General features: G+C 39.3%; 1 protein-coding gene and 1 pseudogene across 1 annotated transcript in view; one reads left to right on the top strand and one right to left on the bottom strand.

Moving 5' to 3' along the window:
• The window catches only part of Pasd1 (PAS domain containing 1), a 66,382-nt gene that overhangs the window by 21,519 nt on the left and 23,700 nt on the right, over nucleotides 1–21,163 (bottom strand). The window contains exons 6-7 of the mRNA XM_013505536.1: nucleotides 20,578–20,708; nucleotides 18,216–18,295 (exon numbers count right to left, since the gene is read on the bottom strand). Coding sequence (XP_013360990.1) covers nucleotides 18,216–18,295; nucleotides 20,578–20,708 — 211 coding nt within the window. The remainder of the gene's footprint in view (nucleotides 1–18,215; nucleotides 18,296–20,577; nucleotides 20,709–21,163) is intronic.
• Nucleotides 667–3,051, top strand: LOC102014803 (annotated as a pseudogene).

Here is a 21,163-nt window from a genome sequence, read left to right as displayed (position 1 = left end):
AGGTTTGTAAAGGAAACCCACTACCGTGCCCCGCAACCTGAAATGTAAAATCCTGGGTCAAGTATCAGGAATTTTCTTTTCCTTCGGGCTTAACTGCATCTTAGCCATCCTTGAGAAATAAACTGGTACAGCATCAGAACTATGCTCCTCTCTGCAGTGCTGAAGAGGGCACCCAGGTGCGTGCTAGGCAAGCTCCCTGCTGCTGAAGGAGTCCCAGCCCAGGTGCAGAGCTGCTTGGAGAGGATGGACATTAACTGGTTTATCTCAACCTCACTACTGTACCTAGTATTTCAGAGATGCCATGGAAGGTGGACAGAGATTGGGGTCACAATCCCTTTACAACTTTTTCAGTCACTTATCAGTAAAGCCAGAAAAAACACTTTTTAAAACTTTGTGTGCAAAAAATAAAAATTCAATTTCTTAAAAAAGTAAAAAAGACAAAAATGGCAGTGGGCATTGACATGGAGTCTGATTTGTAGAGTGCTTGCTTCCTTCTCGTTGCAAAATGTGAATGAAGCTGCCGGTGGTGGGGGGCTCCTAGGAATGAGTCATTAGGGAAAATCCGGGGCCCTCCCAGCCCGAAGAGCACGCTGCCCAAAACAGCAGCAGCTAAGGAATGCAGCTCCAGGCTCGAGCTGGGGAGGCGGCAGCTGAGAAAAGTGTGAAATGCCCAGAATGCTGAGAATGGATTTATTATCATGTACCTTCAGTTCGCCAAATGGTCCAGCTGGACAGAATGCTATCTTTTAGGACCAAAATTCTCCAATGACAAAACAGTTAGATAAAGGAAGAAAAAGGCAGATTTACACCACAGATACTGATGTGATTTCACATATTGTTAATCATATTGCTCCTCAGGATGGCAAACCAACAACTAATTCTATGCTGGGCATCTGATTGGTGAAACTGCAATTCCTTGTACTCCCACTGTAGCAAAGGAAAAATCAAGAAGAAAAATGAGCCGCACAAATTTAAAAACACAAAATTGAGCAAAAGAACTTATGAAACTGGCTAAACAATTTGATAAAAGTATGGAAGAACTAGATGTGATTCTAGAACAAACAAAGAAGGATCATGATTTTATCCAGATAATTTCAGACACAGAGACTTCGCCTAAGTGTAAAGATTGTGTACAGATGCATTCATCATGGGATATAGTTTCCAAAATAGATAATGCTACATTAAAGAAGCCAGTGGAAGGAAACACCTCGCTGTCTGGGCCAAATGATCAAGCCAGCAGTCAGAAGTCAGTTGACCAAAATGTTGAAGTAGCCTTTAATGCAATTTTTGATGGTTCTACTCAGAAACGTAGTGGACAGCTAAGCCAAGGTCTATCAGATGCTTTTTTGTACAACAGTGATACTACTTTGGGGGAAAAAAGTGCTTTGACAAAGCAGAGTATCATTACTAATGAAAGTCTGGTCACGAAAAACTGCCAAGTAAAACCCCAGCACCACTTTCTCCTCAAGTAGATACTCCCAGAATGACAAAATCATATGTGACACTCAAAACTGAGGAGCAGGAAGGGTCCGGTAAACACACGGTTGCATTTACTGCCAGCGATTTTGAGGAAGATTGGGAAAGCCTCCTAGGAAATGAACCTTTTGCTATGCAAAATACTGAAATGCTTGAACTTTTCCCTTCTAAAACTGCCCAGGTTAACAGTGCATCAAGAACGAATATATGTCTAGATACCAGATTAAGAGATTCAAAAATACTACAGGGTCTTCCTTCAAACACACATAAGCAAGACTTAATAGATGCTAAAGAATACAGATTTTCACCAAATTCAAACAGTAAAACAAGCAAATTACCACTCACTGGAAACAGAATGAAATTTGACAAATCTTTCAATGAAATTGTTATTCAAGACAACACTCAGGATTGTGCAGTTGCATCTAACCTGACAAAAGTAAAAGAAAATATTCACGTGAACTTTACTTCCAATATAAATGCTTCTGAAAAGAGTCTTTGAACGCACAATCCTCTAGTGAACAAAGAAATAAGCCCATCTTTAAGCATTTTTTTAAAACACCTGTTAGGACTGACCCTTTTGGTTCTGCAACTGTAGTCAGTGAAACTGGTGTTAGTAACTCAAGTCAGACCAGTGCATCAAAGTTAGACTCTTTCTTTGATGATTGGAATGATCCATTATTTGCTAAAGAAATTGTTAAAACATGTCATAAGTTAGAGACTACTTGGGAAACAAATGATGTAGTTATATCAAGCATGTGATGATATTGAAAGACTGACCCAACAATAAGACATAAAGGACAACAAGAGTACTCTTGAGATCAATAATTCCAAACATGGAGTCAAAAGTATGTCTACTGTGTCTCAAGGAGGAAGTCACTTGGAGCAATCAAAGCATTTGAATCCAGGCAGCATTTCAGTGCAGACATCTTTCTTGACAGATAACTCACAAATTCGTAAACCAATGAAGATGGAGAAACTTCTCCACATATTTTGGGTACAACAACAAATTGGACCATGTACTCTAAGAACTCAAATTGTGAGATGAATAATGTGCACGTGTCTTGGAGTCATTCTCATGTTCCAGTATATGTGACTAGTTCCAAATCAGTCCTTTCAAGAAGTTCAGATGTGAATGTGAGCTCAGATCATACTAGCACAGAAATTGTTACCAGTAAAAAACCGAATACTCGGCAACTATCCCATACAGCCATGACAGATGAAACTCAGAGTGACCTTAACAAAACAGGTGGATCTTCAACGTATACACTTACAAAGCTGAAAAATTCTCAGATTCTTTCTCAGTTTAATCACAACTGTATAGCAGAACATAGGACTGCTACCAAAATTACACGGAGTTTACAGAGAAAGAAAGCTGTCAACTCATGCAAATCTGGTAGACAGCAATCTTTGGTGAAGCTTTGTGAATCTTTGAAAGAGTCTTCAAAAGAGGAAGAGGAAAAATACAGAAAGTATTTCCCTGAAGAAATTCAGAGAAAATGACAAGAATCATTGGTTCGAAGAATGGCCAAAGCCCAGGTATCACCTGTAAACTCAGCTCCCATTCAATTTCTTTGAAGAAATACTGGTTGCAAGACAAAAACTGTTGACTTTCTATGATAGGAAGTTTTTTTTTTTTAAATTGCTCTGTGAGAAACTTCATGCTGTCTTTTAAAGCATGGACTTCTGTATTATTTAATAAACCAGTGTTTGCAATGATAAATGAAACTTTGGGGCTATATATGAAAATAAGTATAAAGTTAGAGAAATTCTAGAACATTAGGAATTATGTAATAAAATTATACTGAGGAATATAGTTGTATTTTTAAATCTTCCCCTTGCAGAGGATCAAAAAATAAGTAATTACCTAATTTTTTATTATGTCTTTTCCTAATACTGAGCTTTGACTTCCTAAGTTAATAGACACAATTATAGTTTTATTTTCAGTAGCTGTTACTTAAGGTTTTCATGCATTTCCAAATTTTAATTAATACTTCCATTTTGCCAGGAACATGCTTAGCAGGAAATAAGAATATCAGTTTTATTTGTAAGGAAATTACTATTTTCAGCTCTTAGTCAAAGTAGATTTGAATTTGGGTCTTTCTAAACTGTGATATATAGTTTGAAAACTACCATTTTTAGCAAAAACACTTGGTTTCAGAAGAGTAGAAAAAGAATAGTGGATTAGCTATATTCAGTAAGTAATCTAGTGTCATTAATATTTACACCTAGAAGAAACTTTAGATATCATCTGATCTACATTATTATATGGGTGAAAAAAATTACTACTGTTATTTTCAACATCATAGACAAATTAAAGCTGTGCTTGTACTACAGTGATCTCTGAATATCTAAACTGTTAATACCATTTGCTTCAAACTAGTAATCTATAAAATAACTTGAGAGAACATTAATTATTTTACACTACAAAGAATACAATTAAAAGCACATCAAAGACTATTTAATCACAGTGCTTATTGTTCCTTACTTTAAAGAAGTACTCTCACTGGGATATATGAATGAGCTTTCTCTTTTTAGTTTTCCTGCAATTTTCTTCCCAATTAATTAGCTTTACCGGCCCCCCTTCTTTGCCTTCTTGGAATTTATTGTGCCAATAATAGCAGTCTAACTAGAGGACATGACTCAGTAAGGACGCTTTATTTGTCTTAAAAAACTTTAGGAGACCTTAGGGAGGTTACAGATATGAAATACATCGGATGGTTTTCGGTTGTTTTAGAGCTGTAATGACATGGTAGCTGTTGCTCTTTGGCTGTGTATCACTTTGTAAGTACTGTAATATTTTTGTATACAGAGTAACAGATTTTAAGTAGCGTGTATTGCCTAAAAATATATAATGCGGATAAGTTGATATGTAAAAAAAAAATGAAGAAAAGCTCTTTTTTGTGAAAAAAAAAATGTAGAAAAGAAAGTGTGTTATAATCTGTGGAGTCCTTTACAAATGCGACCATCTCAAACACCCTCATGAGCCATTCTGCCTTTGGGAACTCTATCCAAGTTTCTCCTTCACTTATACAAATGATTTGGAATGTATAACACTATAATTTGCTTGCCAATTGTGCTCTTGTGATTTTAATTCTCTTTCTTAGAAACTGTGTTCCTCAAAGGTGAGATCTGCATGCTCTAACTTTTCTCTGTCTGGAGCCAAGGAGCACAATTCTGATAAGCAGACTGCGGTTCAAGAGTCTGGAGTTTGCAATTCATAATCACAAGGAGACTGAGAAAGGCTGTTACTGCCACAGATCACACGGGCCAGTGCCCTCCTTTGAGGTGGAAGGCGGAGAGGAAGAGCATGTTTGTGGCTACAGGACCCTGCATACAGTGCACACTTATGAATATCCCCCATGTAAATGTACAAATCCTGATCCTGCCTACGAAGAAAGCCTTCCTTTTGAATATTTCACAGAACCATCTCTTTCAAAGTAGCACCTTACCTAAATAAATCATTGAAAAATGCCATCTTAATAGACTTACATAATTTAAAGCTGGAAAAATTCACTTTAGGAGCCATATCCAAAGGCAGGTAGGCAATGGGTATCCTTTTGATCAACTGACGCAATCATTATCTTTAAATTTCATTCTCACCTCTATTAGAACACCCTCATAAAAGAACTGCTATCTCATCCTGTTGAACAACAACCAATCTCATGTCTAACAGGGAGAGACCATTATTTACTGAGTTTCTGCCATGTGACTGATCTCTTCCATATTACCATTCTCATTCCTGCAATAACTCAGTGATGTATATTCTAGCAACATGCCCATTTTACAGAAAAAAAAAGGGAAATAAAGCTTCTCAAGGTGAATAACATATAAGGCTGTAGTTAATAAATGGCAAAGCCAGAACATGAACCAGTCTGCTAACTCCTTATACCAGCGAGGGCAATGTTATGTCACCATTAGGGAGTAGTAGAAATTAAGTAATCTCTAGTTATGCTTAACTCCAGCCATAAATGTCCTGATTCTGCCATGCCACAAGTTCAATATGCTTTCATTTCTTTTTATTATTGAAGTGTCTAGGTCCTTGAAATCAATAAGCCATGTTAAAATCAATTCCATTTCTTTAGAGTCATATCACAAGGCAACCCACAAGCATCAAGCATCATCCCCAGAATGAGTGTGAGCCGCCCAATGAGCCAAAAAGTTTGTGCACACTATTACGCTCTTCACTCTTTGCAGAAAAGGTGCAAACTGCGCTCACCTTTGGCTCCTCCTTAGCTTTGCTTTTGGAAACCCTTGGTTTTTAGGACAGAAGCAAACGAACTCACCAAAGTCATTCTCCTAGCATCAGATTTGCCAAAAATAAACTTACAGAAGATGAATTGGCTGAATGACCAAAAAAAATCAGAATATATAACTGCCCAAATATACTGTTTCATCACAAAACTGTTTCTTTATCTGTAAAATTTACAGTATGCTGGATTAGCTGAGGTTCAGACAATGCTTAGGGTATAAAGATTTTAGAGACCTGGGGTTTTCAGACACCGGTCTGGCTCTGCATCTCCCTCTCTCAGGGACCCCGGGTGCCCCGCTCCGCAAGCCAACCTCAGGGGCAGGCAGTGCAAGTGGTGCTGCATCCTGGCTCTGCGCTGTTGCTTTTCCCACGGGCAGCCTTCTTTTCCAGGCCCGCTCCATCGAGCTGCAGTGCTAGGCAGCCGGGAGACAGCATTGGAGGCTTGCTTACCACGCTAGTAAGAAAACTGGCCAAGCCAAGTATTCTAGGTATCTTTAAATGCTATTTAAAAAAGGCTTTCGAGTTACTAAAAATCATTAGACTTTATCAGAGCTCAAAGATAAATTTGCAGGCAAATAATAATTTTGGCAAATGAATCTTTTTGGTGGCATTGGTAATAGAATCTGAAGAAAAAAATAAGTAATTAAAAATAGAAAACGTGTTAAGATAATTAGTATTAATATAAACTAAAATATTCCTACAAAATTTAGAAGTTCTGTTTCTATTTATAAGTGATAAGCCATTCTGTAACTTTTAACTTTTGACAACTAAAATCCGAAAAAAGCTGATGACAATGATATATTTGTTGACTATAACTTGGAGTTTGCTAATTGCATATAATCAAGAATAATATATTTGTATGAAAGTATACTTAATATATTAAACACATAAGGGATCCAAATTATGGCTTTTGAGCTAAAACCAGCAACCTATTTTTGCAAGGTATGAATTTTTTAAAAGGTTGCAAAACACCCCCAAAATATGCCACTGAGACCTTATGTAGCCTCATGCAGCAAAGTCTAAAATGTTTGCCAACTCTCAGAATAAATTGAAAAAGAATAACCCAACTGTTTTTGACGAATCAATTAATTAAATCAATAAATTAGTTCTATAAATTAATCATCTGATGGATTGGCTTTGGATGAATTGATTTTGGTCATCTGGCCACTGAGTACATTGGTCATTTGGCTGGAATCTTTCCAAAAATTTATTTCCGGTGAATTCACCTTAAATTGGTTATGACTTCTCTCAAATGAAAGACTCTGGATGTAAACAGATATCTCTAAGTTTGAAAACAAAAGCAAGTGAATGGTCTCTCCCCCTCTAACGACAGCAGCTAATGGAAAACTCAGTTTGTCACCATAGAAGGCCAAACTACCCTGGCTTGGGAAGGCTCCTGATGGGTCTGAAGTTTTCAAGATCACATTTTACCACTAGAAAGGAACACCAAACCCCATGTGTAAACATTACAGTTTCTGAATATGGAAACACTTTCTGAGTGACTATATCAGGGAATTTTCTTCTGGCTTAAGAGATAATTTTCAGTCATGAAAAGTTCCTTGTAAAGGAGAATCTGTTATGGCTTGTGTCTAGATGTCCCCCAAAGCCTCATGTGGTCATAGGTGGGGCTTTTCAGAGGTGGCTGGATCTAGAGTGTGTGATGCCGGGATTATGTCATCAGACAGCTGCGGCCAGGGAACAGTATGTCTGTGACTGCAAAATGAGTGCACGGATTAGCTTGAGATAGCTCTGGGTAGGATTAATGGTGCCCTGCCTAGGGGGTGAGTGCTATGTGCCCTAAGAGCGGGTAACCTGGATACAATATAAAGGACAGAAGGAGGGTCCCTGCTTCTTTTAGTCACTTGCTTGCTACTTGCTGCCTTCTTCCTGCCCTGGTTTGCTACGGACTGTTACTCCTCTGTGATGCCCTCTGCCGCACCGCCCCGTGCCTTGGAGCCTGCAGACTACGGAATGAAACCTGTATGAACTGTGAGCCAAGTAAACCTCTCCTTCCTTAACTGTGGGTGTCAGGTATTTTGTTTCACCAACAAGAAAAGCAACTAAGATAGAACCCAAGTATATTGCAGTCAGCTATGCTGAATGGAAGGGATGTGTTATACGAATCTCGAAATCCTCTGTAGTAGAGTAATTCATGTGTGCAGGTGCCTGGGGTGTAGGCTAGGACTGGGATATAGGCAGAAAGTGAACAAGATGGCTTGGGAAATCAATGGCCCTTCTCCTGTCTGATTCTTGAGCTGAGCACCACATCCACTAAGGTTCCCTGGCCGCAGCTGTCTGACGATGCGGGGTCAGTAAGCCTAATGGCCCAATGGCAGGCACCCTTCTATTTCAGCTTTTTTGCTGAATTTGCAGATATAGATTCTTGTGGCTTTCAAATCATATTCCTCATGTGGGTTAATACATATTTATCTAAATTTTACTATCTGTGTATCTATAACGTACGATGGACATATCTGAAGCTGGTACATAACTGAGTCCACAGCATGCAAATTAGTCAAGACCATACATCAGAAAGCTAAAGCTTAAAACAAAATGGTGAGTTTCAGCTCTTTGGAATCTAGAATGCCTTCTAAAGTTGTCTGGCTGGTAATTACTTTTAAAATCTAGCGAAGACAATGCAATTCCTGCTTTCGGCATACACATGGTAACAGACTGGTTTCAAAGGACTACAACTAAAAAGAAACAAAACCCAAATGCTCCTACTCTCATATATTCAGGGGTTTTACAAAAGATGAAGTCCTAATTGGAAAATTTCCACCAAAACCATATCCATTTCGCAGAAAATGTCCCTCTCTAAAGGGCCATTAAAAAAAAAAAAAAAAAAAAGAAGGGGGACTGGGGATTTAGTGCAGCGGCAAAGCGCCTGCCTCTCAAGCACAAGGTCGTGAGTTCGATTCCCGGTACCGGAGAAAAACCAAAAAATAAAATAAAATAAAATAAAATAAAATAAAATAAAGGGCCATTTTGCACATCTTTAAGTGTGCTTTTTGGGTACACCAATTTTCCACAAACACTTCAGAAAAAGAAAAAAAAGCTAAGAGCACCCACTGGTATTTTCTCACCAGAAATGGAAAAACAAAAAATGCACAGTATTCATAGTTCTTATAGAAGTGGATCGTCAACATGGTAGAAACCTTAGTCTGAGGTCTCGTTCCTTTAAGGACAAGCAACCCATGGTGATCACTGCACTAATACGAAAGACTGAAGAGATAGCAAACACACTGCGCCAACAAAACTCTATTCCTGTGAGAGTATGGCAGGCCATCAGTAAGTAGAATTTTTCAAGGTTTTATCATCTCAGAAAGAATATTGCAATCTTTGGAATAGTGCGGAAATATGAAGCAGATAAGTATCTGATTAGTACAGTGTGGTCTGCTCCTTTCTCAAATGTAGAAGAAGTAACGTAGAGCGCTGGCTGGTGAGTTACTGGGGAATGCCTGGAATCCAGCTGCTAACACTAAATACGTTCATAGGCAGAGTTAATGTCAAGGCTGCACAGTTCTCATCATGTATTTGTGAGAAATTCCCTTTTGGAGAAATCCGTAAATCAGACAATACACCGTACTAACACCAGCACTATGTGGTAAGGTGCAGAGAAAGTATGCTGTGTTCCCACCAAGCACCAAGCCATTCAGGCAAGCCATGCAGCTGAGGACCGAGTGTTCTATAGAGATGCATCTCCCACTCGAGCAGAACAGAGTCCTTTTGAAGGACTCGCAACTGACAGCTCAGTGGGCATGTTACCACTCATTAGGTACAGCATTTACTTTCATCCTCCATGATTTTCATACTTAGTTCTATTATCAAATACTGCTTTTCCATCTGGAAGCTATTTTGTGAATTAAACTTCCTCATTGTTTCATCAAAATGATTTCCCTGACATAGCACTTGAATGAAAGGAACACAGCATGTTTACTTCATCAAACAGAGCACAGCTGTTTAATAAATATAGAAGTGACTTCAGAAGGCCTGGCCTGGCTGTGGGCACTTGCAGTAAAGTTCTGCAGACTAGCCTGTGTTTTACTTAGCATTTTGATCTGCCTCTCTATAATCCACTCTGTCATCCCTCTACGATCACCTTGCATATGATATTTATGTCATTTTTATAGGACTTGTTATGGAACCAGTTGAGGAAATAAAAGCAACAGAGACCAGTCAAGACCTTGCATATCTTAAAATAATAAAAAAAAAAACCCTTTTGATGTCTTTGCTCTCTGTGAAAACACTACTGGCTGTGTAAACTTGATGTGACTTTAAATATGGTCTTCTTTTCTCTTCTGTGTCTGCATCAGCCCCATAAGCTTTTAGTGGTAAGGGCAACACTTGGCGAAACACCTAACCCTATACTAGAAATCAGAAAACGAGTTGAGATACAAGTTGAATTTGTAATTTGGCTAATGTAGATCTCACCCTCATGGAGCTTTTCATTTTTTTTTTGCTTCTTGGTATTGGAGATTGGACCTAAGGCCTTTACACTGGGCTATAGCCCCAGAGGTTTTTTTTTTTTGAGACAACATCTCACTAAGTTGCCCATGCTAGGCAAGCCTCCTGTTTCTGCCTCCCAGAGTTGTGGGAGCTTTTGATTCTCTAGAAAACCTGAGACTCTTGGGAGAAAGGGGGAAATGCTAGGTGGAGATAAGAAAGTAACTGGGTAGCTGGAGGACTTCTGAGAGGAGCGGGTGACGTAACTGGCTCTGGAACAGTGAGCAAAAGATAAGCATGCAGAATCCAGAGAGGAATGATATGATAGTGCAGAGATGGCCAAAGAGTTAAATGCCATTCTGCAGAATGGTATCTGACATTATTGCCAAAGTTGTTTGTTTACTCACAACAGATAGTACGTTTGGAGAGGAAAGGCTCAGCACTGACCACTGAGCGCACAGCTTGGTGGGAGTTTGCAATTGCGTGGGGAGTCCAGACAATGAACAATTAGCCCAGAGATAATTATACATTAAAAGCTAGAGTAAGCATAATGAAGAAAAACAGCAAGATGCCACAAGACAGATCAAAAGCAAACCTATAAAGAGACCAGCAGAAGTCAGCCACAGGACAATGCAGTGGAACAGTATTCCAGGGTGAGGAAATAGATCTGTGTGGAGATGTTGGACTGGAAAAGAGCTTTGAGAATTCACAGGAGACAGATAAGCTGGTAGTGCTTGAATATGATCAGTGAGCAGAGCAAGGTACCACATGGTCTCAAGAACAGGCAGGCATTGAGAGAAGGGTGCCCTACAGACTGTGCAAAAGCAGTCTGAATTTTATCCTAAGTGCAGTGGGGAAACCACAGAAAGTTTTCAAGCAGGAGAGGGACAGCAAACACTACTGGAACAAAAGGACATTTCCATGCCAAAAAATATGAACTTGGACCCAGACTTTATACCTTAGAACAACAGCAGGTTGAAATGGATCATAGACACAAATGTAAAACCTGGCGCTATAGAATTCTAGGGGGAAAAAAAAGATTATATATGTGACCTGGGTAGGCAAGGAATTCTCAAGACATGACACTAAAAGTCCAATCCATCAAAGGAAAAAACAGTAATATATTCCTTCCTCAAAATAAAAATAAACTTGTTCTGCTAAGGACTCAGTTAAGAAAACAACAAAAGAAGATACAGACAGGAAAAAGTACTAGTACATCAAATATCCAACAGACGACCTAGATTAGCATACGTACAGAATTCTCAAACAAAACTCAGTAAGAAGAAAACAAAGAACGTAATTTTTAAAATAGGCAACACCTTTGAACATAAAATACAACTTCGTCAGCGAAGTTTTAAGAATGGCAAATGATAGAAAGATACTCAACATTATCAGTCTTTAGAGAAGTGCAAATTAAAAGCATATTTCAGTAATATGAGGTGCCTGTTAGTAGCTAAAACTAAAAGGACTGAAAATACAGCACTCACTAGGATAAGGAGCAAATAGATGCCCCGAACACTGTCAGTAGGAGTGTAAAGTGCACAAGCACCCCGGAAAATGGTTTGTTAGTTTCTTATGAGGTTGAACAGAAAGTGTTATGAATTAGCAATTCTCATTCCCAGCTTGCCACTGTAGAGAAACCATAAGAAAAGCACGGCTACCAAAATCTTGAACATAAACTGCCAAAACACCAGCAGCAATGCAGAAGTCCTTCAACAGGTGAGTGAGTAATCTGCGGTACATCCATATGATGGCATGCAACTCAGCCTTCGAGACTGATTCATGCTTGCAATAACTTGGATGAATGTCAAAGAATTATGCAAAGGGAAAGAAGCCAGTCTCTAAAGAGTGCATACCATGTGACCATATAGCTGCTGTTCTCAAGACAGCAAAACTACAGTGATGGAGAATAAATGAGCAACTGGGAGAGACTATAAAGAGATAGGGCAAGGAAGCTTCTTTGGGGTTTATGAAACTGCTTCATTCCCGATTATGGTAGTGGTTACACGAATCTCCACATGTGTTAAGTTCACAGAACTGTACACCAAAAGAAAAACATCAAGGCTGAGAATATGGCTCAGTGGTAGAGTATATGCAAAGACCCTGAGTTTATCCCTAACACCAGAAAAATAAAGGACAGAAAAAGGAAAAAGACAATTTTAAACTGAGCATGGTAGTGTGTGCCTGTAACCCTAGCACTCAGGAGGCTGAGGCAGGAGGATCATTACAAGTTCGAGACTAGTCTGGGCTACAAAGTGAGCTCAAGGCCAGCCTGAACTGCATAGCTAGACCCTGTCTCAAAAAGAAAAAAAAATTCCTGTATAATTTAACAAATACTTTAAGCAATAATTTTTGAAAACTAGAAACAAATGTCCATGAAAAAGGAAACCCCTAACAAAATGTAGTACACCTGTACAATAGAATAGCAACGAAAAAGAGTGACCTACCAAGGATATAGCTCAGTGGCACAGTGCCTGCCTGGCAAGCACAAGGTCCTGAGTTCGATTTCCAGTAACAAAAAAAAAAAAAGCATGACCTACTGATATGTGCCATTTATGCTGAGACAGAGCAGGTCCATAGAGTATCCCTTAAATGATCCTAAATCTGTGAAGTTTCAGTAAATGTAAAATTATCCTATGATAAAAAATACCAAAAAAGCAGTTGCCTCTAGGCCAGGGGATGACAGAGAAATGGCATGAAAAATTTTTGTAGTATGCTGAAAATGTTGCATATTTTAAATGTTCTAATTGACAAGTAAAAACTATGTATTTATGGTATGCCACATAATAGAAATAAGTATGTACATTGTGGAATGGCTAATTTATTTAACATATGCATATCCTCACATACCATTTTTGTGAAGTAAAGACTTAAAATCTACTGTCTTAGCAATTTTCAAACATAAAATATTATCATTAACTTGTGTCACAATAATGTACATTGTTTATCTTGATAGGAGTGTGACCGACATAGGTTTTGCATTCCTTGAAACTTTTTAAGTGCTATGCTATAGATTTGTACATTTCAGGAGTTGTAAATGTTATCTAAACTACTGTAAATAATATTGTATTCAATTTTGAAGGTTTTCATTCCCAATGACATGGCAACCTTAAGACAACTTTCTATTCATTCAATGTTTGAGCAAGTGAATAACTATTGAGATTAGCGGGAAGAGGCTTCTGGGACTGGAGCAGATGCTACAAATATGGAAACAGGAAGATTAAAATGAACACTGTGGTTTAGAGTTAGAAATATCTCTCTGAGCTGGGCGTGGGGGTGCAGGCCTGTAGTATCAGCACTCTGGGAGGCTGAAGCAGGAGAGCTCATGTTCAAGCAAAGCCTAGGCAACGTCGTGACTTACAGAGACCCTGCCTCAAAATAAAAAAAAATAGGGCTGGATATGTATCTCAGTAGGAAGGCCTTAGGTTCAATCCTTGGTCACACACACACACACACACACACACACACACACACACAGACACACACACCATCAGTATGAAGGCATGGTGTGTTTTATCTACACACATACACAAAGGTGCACATACACATGAAAGGGCAGATATAGAAACAAATGAGTGTTTTTGTATGTAGGCATTTATATGTGTATTTGTTTCCCAGGCCTGGAAGCACTCAGAAGCAATAGCACACGAGTCACAATCAGCATGACTAGTCTTTGTGTATTTCTAATAAATTACTCATAATTTACAAAGGGAGAAGTTTACAGTGAAGAAACTTGGAGGACACCTGTTTATTCATGCGATCATTGCTAACATCAGCATAACAAGAAACATTAACATCATGCGCTGTTTGCTGTGAGGTACTGTGAAGAGGACATTGCTTCTGTGGTATTCCTGACAAAATGCACACCTCGAATGCCATCAAGAGGAAATATCAGACAAACCCAAACAGAAGGACATTTTTCAAATATGTAATTGGCACTGTCCATAAATATCAAAGTCAACAAAGTCAAAAGAAGTCTGGGAAACTGTTCCATGTAAGTGTCCAAAGAGGTATGTAAATGTTATGTATGATCCTGACTTGAACCCTGTATCAAGAAGAAAATAGCAATAAAGGCCATTAGTGGCCCACATAATACAATTTGAGCAGGGACTCTGGATTAAATAATAGAATTCTATAAATACTAAAATTCTTGATTTCATAATCATGCTGACTATAAAATAGAATACCCTTGTTCAGAAATAATGCACAGAAGTATTTTAGATAAGAGATATGATATCTACAAGGTCCATAAAAAACTGTACACACATACATAATGGGCGGGGGCGGGGAGAAAGAAAAATAGAGAAGGTAGGAAAAGAGAAAGGGAAGAGAAAAGACAGGAAAAGAAAGCAAAACTTGGCAAAATGTAATCAATTATGAGTCTGGGTAAGGAAGAGAAATATGGTAGTTCCTGTCAAATTCCAATGAAAAGTAAGAAAACAAAACAAAATAATGGAGCTAATGAAAAATAAGGCAAGATAAGAAAAAGGCAATGCAAAAACCATTAAGTTCAAAAGTAAGGTTGTTAGATCTTGCTCTGCTTCTTTACACGACTAAAATGAAAGCCTGCTATCTTGATTACAGGGTAACAAATGAACATGATGAGGAAAAAAATCAGTTTTACTTATCTGACTAGAACAAGCAGCATCCAGGATATTTATTCAAAATTACCTTGTATACAATAGGCTAGCTAGTATTTCTAATAATTTGTTCTAGATTTTTCTAAACTTCGTTATTTTCATTAGTGTGTCAACTACTCAGTGATTTCAGTGTTGCTTCAATGAGTTCTGAGTATAAACCCTTACAGAGAGCTTTCCAGAAAGTATTAGTAAATTGCTATTATCGATCTCCACTCTAATAGTCTGATGATTTTATGCTTTTAGATGATCAAAATAATTTGTCAGGTAACTAAAGACGGAATATGGATTTGCTAGGAGTCCTGTAAATAAAATCAAATATAAAAGCCAGGACTCTGAAACAGCTCTCCTTTCTTCTACCTATGTCTTTTGAAGTTTGTCTTTTTGAAGGACCAGCTCCTGCACATACTAATGTGATAAACGGAACGGAAATCAAGAGGCTGGCTCCAACTCCTTATTTGTCACCACCAGGCACAAGCATGTGAGTCCGTGTCTCCTTGCCAGGGAAGGCTGCAGCCCAGGCTCCACAGGATGAGATCCCCAGCTTGTGGGGCACATTCAGCCAGAGGACGGACACTTTTCATGGACTAACTCAGGTCAGTGATGGTGAACTTTTTAAGAGCTTTCAATGATACAAGCAGCCCACTGCCGCACGCGTGCCATAGGTTCGCCACCACTCACCTGGGCACTAACTGACACAATCCCACCTTCTAAGTGTGGAGGTTTAAAAGGTGTTGCTTTAAGCAGAAAAAGAACTACCTTAAATTAATGGGAAAATGAAAGGAATGTCACAATTATCAGACACAGATTTCAGATCATGACTATCTCTTATGTTCACATGTAAAATTTTATACTTAATAAAGTCTTTATAGATCTATAAGGATTTAACATAGTTTTAAAAAATTTATTGGTGTGTTTGCAATGCATAGTAATGTCATTAATTTTGGGGAACTGATACATATATATGTATCACATCTTAATCATTTTTAAATATAATGGTTAGCATAGTTTGGGTTTTTTTTTGTACTGGGAATCAATCTCAGGACCTTGTGCTTGCCAGGGAAGAACTTGTGCCACTGAGCCATATCCCCAGCCCTTAGCATAGTTTTAAAATATAATTAATCCATATTTAAAAGAACTTCCTAATTAATAATTTGCCTTTGCATGATATTTTATAGAACATATAGATCTGATGTCCTTATACTGATCTTCACACCTATTCTGTATCAACTATTCTCCCAAGTGCCTAGGACTAGAGGAACAAGGTTTAGAAAGAATATAATTTCAAGGCTTCAGAAAATGTTTTTCTTATATAGTCCATGAAAATCAGCCTCACAGATGTCACATCTGACTTCCTTCTGCACCCTAATATTTTTCATTTGATTGAGCTCTAAAATAAAATACTGGTCTCTGCTCTATGAACTTTCACTATGTGAATACTGGCTACAATCCTATACCAATCTTTTTACATACAGGTTGTTTCTCAAACTTACTAAATAAATGTGCTTTAGAGTGCATGCAAGGATGTGTTTAAGGCACGCAGGCCTAAGCAAGGGGATGTTGGTGCTCGGTTATTGTATCTTGTCAGCTCTCCTAATAGAGCAGTATCTTCAGTTCAGGTAACTAAAACATGTTATATTCTGTAGCTATCTTCTTCCCTGCACAATTCAACAGAAGGTCTTCTAATAAAGTAACAGACTTCCTGGAGGAAATGGGAAAACCTAGGAAGCCTATTGAAGTCCATGTTCTAAACTGGAGGTGGTGAAGAGCATTAAAGAGACTTGAATGATTGGAAATCTTAAGGATTGAATCTCAGCTTAAATGTCTATCAACAGATGAATGGATAAAGAAAATGGGGACTTATACGCAGAACTACTCTGCCATCAAGAAGGATAAATTTGAGTTATTTGTAGGAAAATGGATGCACCTCGAGACCACCATGCTAAGTAAAATGAATCAGACACAGGAGCTTAAATATCACATGGTTTCTTTTATATGAGAAACTCAAAGTATAAATAAGCAGCAAAATAAAAGCTAGATAATAAGAAACACAGAGACAACTTTTGTAACTAGGAAGGAGGCCAAGAGACGGAGGGAATGGAGGAGAATGGGGGGAAAAGAGAACGAAGATGTGGTCTGCACACGCACCAACTCCCCACGAGGAAAGTGAGCATTATGTTCTGCAAACATGGACTAATAAAAGTAAAAATTTAGAATGATTTGAACCCGCAAATAAAATGCTGAAAAATTGTACAAGAAATTTTAGATTCTTAAAAAAAGGAGTGGGAAGCACACTGGTAGAAATGAAAGATGATGGCATGGCATGAGCAGACATCACATTCCACAGAGTTCCAAGCGCACCCTTGTGTTGCCAGTGGCTTTTACCCAAGCAAAGTGGGTGTGAGCAGCCAGCTGCTGTGAGTTCTCCTCCTCCTCCCTCTGCTCTGCGTGTAGCTGCAGACCCTAGTTCACAGCCAAACACTTAGGAATTCTCTCACTGGAAGGGGAAGATTATCCCCACCTCCCTCAGCCCTGGGCATGGATGACCCTCAACTATTTCCTGTCGCATTCATTCTTTCACCAACTCTGGGTCCTTAGCTCCTCTCGCCCCTATATAGTAACAGTAGCAACACCCTCTCACAGGCATACCCCACGCAAGCATGCCTTCAGTCATCAGAATCTCTCACAAAGTCCTCGTGTTTGCTTATTTTATTTTGCTGAGTATTACTGGCATGGAGTACACATGTTTAGCGTTTTATAGCATTATTTACTTGCCAGCATATGTACATTAAAAAGCAAGAGGAAAATGTAATATTCCCAACATTGTTACCATGCCTTTCCACATACAAACATACTACTAGTAAGTTTAGCAAGTGTTAAATATCTAAATAGTATTATAAAGAATGCATATGTTGCAGAGGCCCTTGGTGGTTGTTAAATGGGTATATAATAGGGGCTTAGTGATACTTGCCAAGCTGGCCAACATTTTCCTGTAGGTTAGGAGTGCATGCTCATTTTTCCTACTCGAAATAACGAACTATTGGCTGCTATTCTTTAAATATTACCTTTACTTTCAAGAAAAAGTAGTATTACTTTAAAGGAATTACCTTCATTTGAAAGTCATTAATGTTTATATCAATTAAATTTGCTGTTTGTTTTTTTTCTGCTTTTTAAAAGAAAAAGTCAAATCACCTGCATTTATATTCTGTTGGAAGAATATGAATTACATTAAGTAGGAAAGTGCATTCTGACATTAAGTAGGAAAGTGCATTCTGACCAGCAGAATGGTCATCTGTGTTCTCTTCACTTTGAAGGGGAAAATATCTGTAGATATTCTTCTCCTTGTTTTAGTTTTATTTAGCAAAAATGTATTCCAGTTTCCCATTATGCATCTCAACACTATCCCTTACCTGTGGATGCCCAAAGAATCTTCCTCATCTGACTCGTGGTTAATCGAATTCTCATGTAATTGGTTTGCACTGCAGAGTTCCTGCAGAAAAAAAGGCATATTTTGGGCACTTGAATGTATTTTACAGTAAAAGTACCTGACATTTATAGCATATGTTCATGTTGGAAGCATCTTTATAGCCAAAATCACAATCAGTCAGCGCAGCAAAGTGAGAAAGACTGGATTTTACAGATACGAAAACTGAGGATAATAGAGACGCAATGATTTGGCTCAGGACATAGAGCTATTAGATCTGGGAGCAGAATTTCCAAGTCTCAACTCTGACTCGCTGCACTTCTCACTGTGCTGCAGTCACACTAGTATAATCTTCTGCTCATCAAACCTCTGTCCTCATGAGACCTGTTCTTCCAACGACGCTCTAATATGAGACAGATGTCCTAGAAACCCAGAGAGAAACTGGGATAGATAACAAATGAGGGGAACACGTAAGACACAGGAAGTGGGTATTGGGGTTGAGCCCTGAACTGGGATGCCTACAAGTACGCTCTTGTGGCAGAGAAAAGAATGCAAATCCCAGGGTGTTGGGGAGAAGGAATAAGGACAGGCAATTCCATCATCTCACTGCCTTCGGTGGTTTTTCTCTATACCGCTTTTCTCTTGCTCAATTTGGAGAAATGATGGTGTACACCACTGGTCTAACACTGAATATAAGGACACTCTCGGTGTAACCAGCACAGCAAAGTGAAACTTTAATAAAAGTTAACTTTTTCCTTTAGAGACAAGTGCTTCCTGAGGCCTAGGATGTACAGTTTCCCACACCTCTCTCAGCACAGATGAATGAACAGAATATGCAGATGCTGACACCGAAAAGCTCAGAGCCCAGTTTCCTTTCCACAAGAAGGGGGACAATGGGCCGAAAGTGCTAATGCTGGGGGTCTGCAGTATCCCTCCTCTGTATCCCTAGCCCACCTCCAGACGGTGCGATGGTGGTGATGTGAGGCACATGGGCCCCTCCCTCTCTTTGGAGCAAGCTTCAAATAAATCCCTTCTTCATTTTTACCAATTTGCACGGCCTCCTTTGATTTAGCCAGCGTTGAGCAGAAGAACCTAAGTTTGGAAACCTGAATGGCCCATAACATTCACAGTTTCTGAAATGTGCTCAGGAAAGTTCACATCTTAAACCAGACTTGCAAAGCAGTGCAGAGCAAGTGATCTCTCTGCAAACTAAGGCTAACTAGCCGCGCTCTGATGGCAACAGTGACAACCATGGTGACTGCTGCTCTGTAATAGCAGTGTTGTCACGGTGTGAACAGTGTTGTCAGTTGGTCCGAACAGAGCTCCTGAGTGAGGCTTCACACCTTGCGGAATCTGCCATGTCCTGGAATGCCTCTCACACGCATCTTCCCGCTCCTGTTCTTGTTTCTCTGTACTCCACCCGCCAGCCTGATCTTTCGAAAATGAGACCGGATCATGCCATCCCCCAGCCTCCTAGTGCACTCTGGGTAACACTCGTGTACATTCATCTGGATCTCAAAGTTCTCCGTAATTGGGCCCGTGCCTGCCTCTTGGACTCTGTTTTGTATCACTATGTCTTTCTTCTTTCACCTCACTCTAGTCATACACCCTACTCTGCGCCTTTTAACCCTCCAAGCCAGTTACTTCCTCAGGGCTTTTCCAGCTGCTGCACTCTCTGCCCAGACTGCCTTCATTTCTTATCATCCTTGGGAGTCTCTACCCGAAACACAAATCATCAGAAGGAGACTTTCCCTGAGCCCTCTCCAAGCTCCCTAATGTCATCAGTCATTAGCACATTATTCATTTTCTCATCTCCACGGCGCTTGTCAGTATAAGTAACTATTATCTCTCAGCCTTAAGGGTTCCTTGGCATGTTCCAGTACCTGAAACATACCAGGTGTTTGCTAAATATGTTACTGAATGAATAAGTTAATTGATCCTGAAGCTGTCAGATGGAGTCTAAAGACGGCCTTTCCTTTTGAGAGATAAAATTTGTGAGTGACAAATTAGAAGAACATTAAGAGAGCAAGAACCTTTACAGTCAATTAGCCAATGAGAAAAAAAGAGTCACTTCAAACTTTATAACAGAAACCTTTCTTTGGCTACCTCCTAGAACGTTCACTTCTGATCAGGGGCCAGATCCAGCACACGCTTATTTTATAGCGCATCAAAATCATTTGTAAACGACAGTGTGTTCCCTCTAAGAGTGTCTGGCACTCTGTGGAGATGCCCACTGTCTGAAACACAAGGTGCGGACCTTTCCTGTCCAGTGGCTGAGAGACAGAAGAGGACATGCCCTGCTAAGGAAGCCCTGGTGACCACAGTGGGGAGGCACACAGTGTACTCACCTTTAGGATCACAGTATTGATGACACAAACAGATCCCACAAGAAGAAAGCGATCTTCCGCCGGGAATTTCGTGGCAGCAGACTCAAAGCAGAAGCAGTTGGGAGCAAAGCCACCAAAAAATACGAAAGACTCTAAAAGAGATGGGCACACAAGCGACAGTATAATTGACCAGTACCAGGTTTTTCTTTAAGACATCTGCCCCGTAAGAGTACTGTTTACCAGCCCGCTGGTAATTTTCAAAATTCTGAGCCATGCGATTTTCCCTGTCTTCCTTCCTTTCCAGCCAACCTCCCCCATTGGTCTCCGCCAAAACATGGAGATGTCATTACTGGGAATCAGCTGTGCATTCACATTGGTTTCAGTCATCCGTTACTACCCTGTGGATGGACACGTTAGTGTCCAAAAGAAATCTAAAGCCTATCTTTTACGTAAGCCACATGGATACTAACAGTTTGTGTGTGTGTCTGTGTGTGTGTGTGCATGTGTGGGTGTCTAAGATTTTTTAAAAGGTGTCTGGCCTTTAATTTCCAAGAAGCATAAGAAATATATTAGCTAAACTCTGTGTGGACTAATTTTCAGTATTTAC

Source organism: Chinchilla lanigera, unplaced genomic scaffold (genome assembly GCF_000276665.1).
Source record: "Chinchilla lanigera isolate Chin_1 unplaced genomic scaffold, ChiLan1.0 scaffold00097, whole genome shotgun sequence".
Lineage (NCBI taxonomy): Eukaryota > Metazoa > Chordata > Mammalia > Rodentia > Chinchillidae > Chinchilla > Chinchilla lanigera.
Note: the sequence above shows the minus strand (reverse complement) of the source record. Positions and strands in the feature narration are given on the sequence as shown.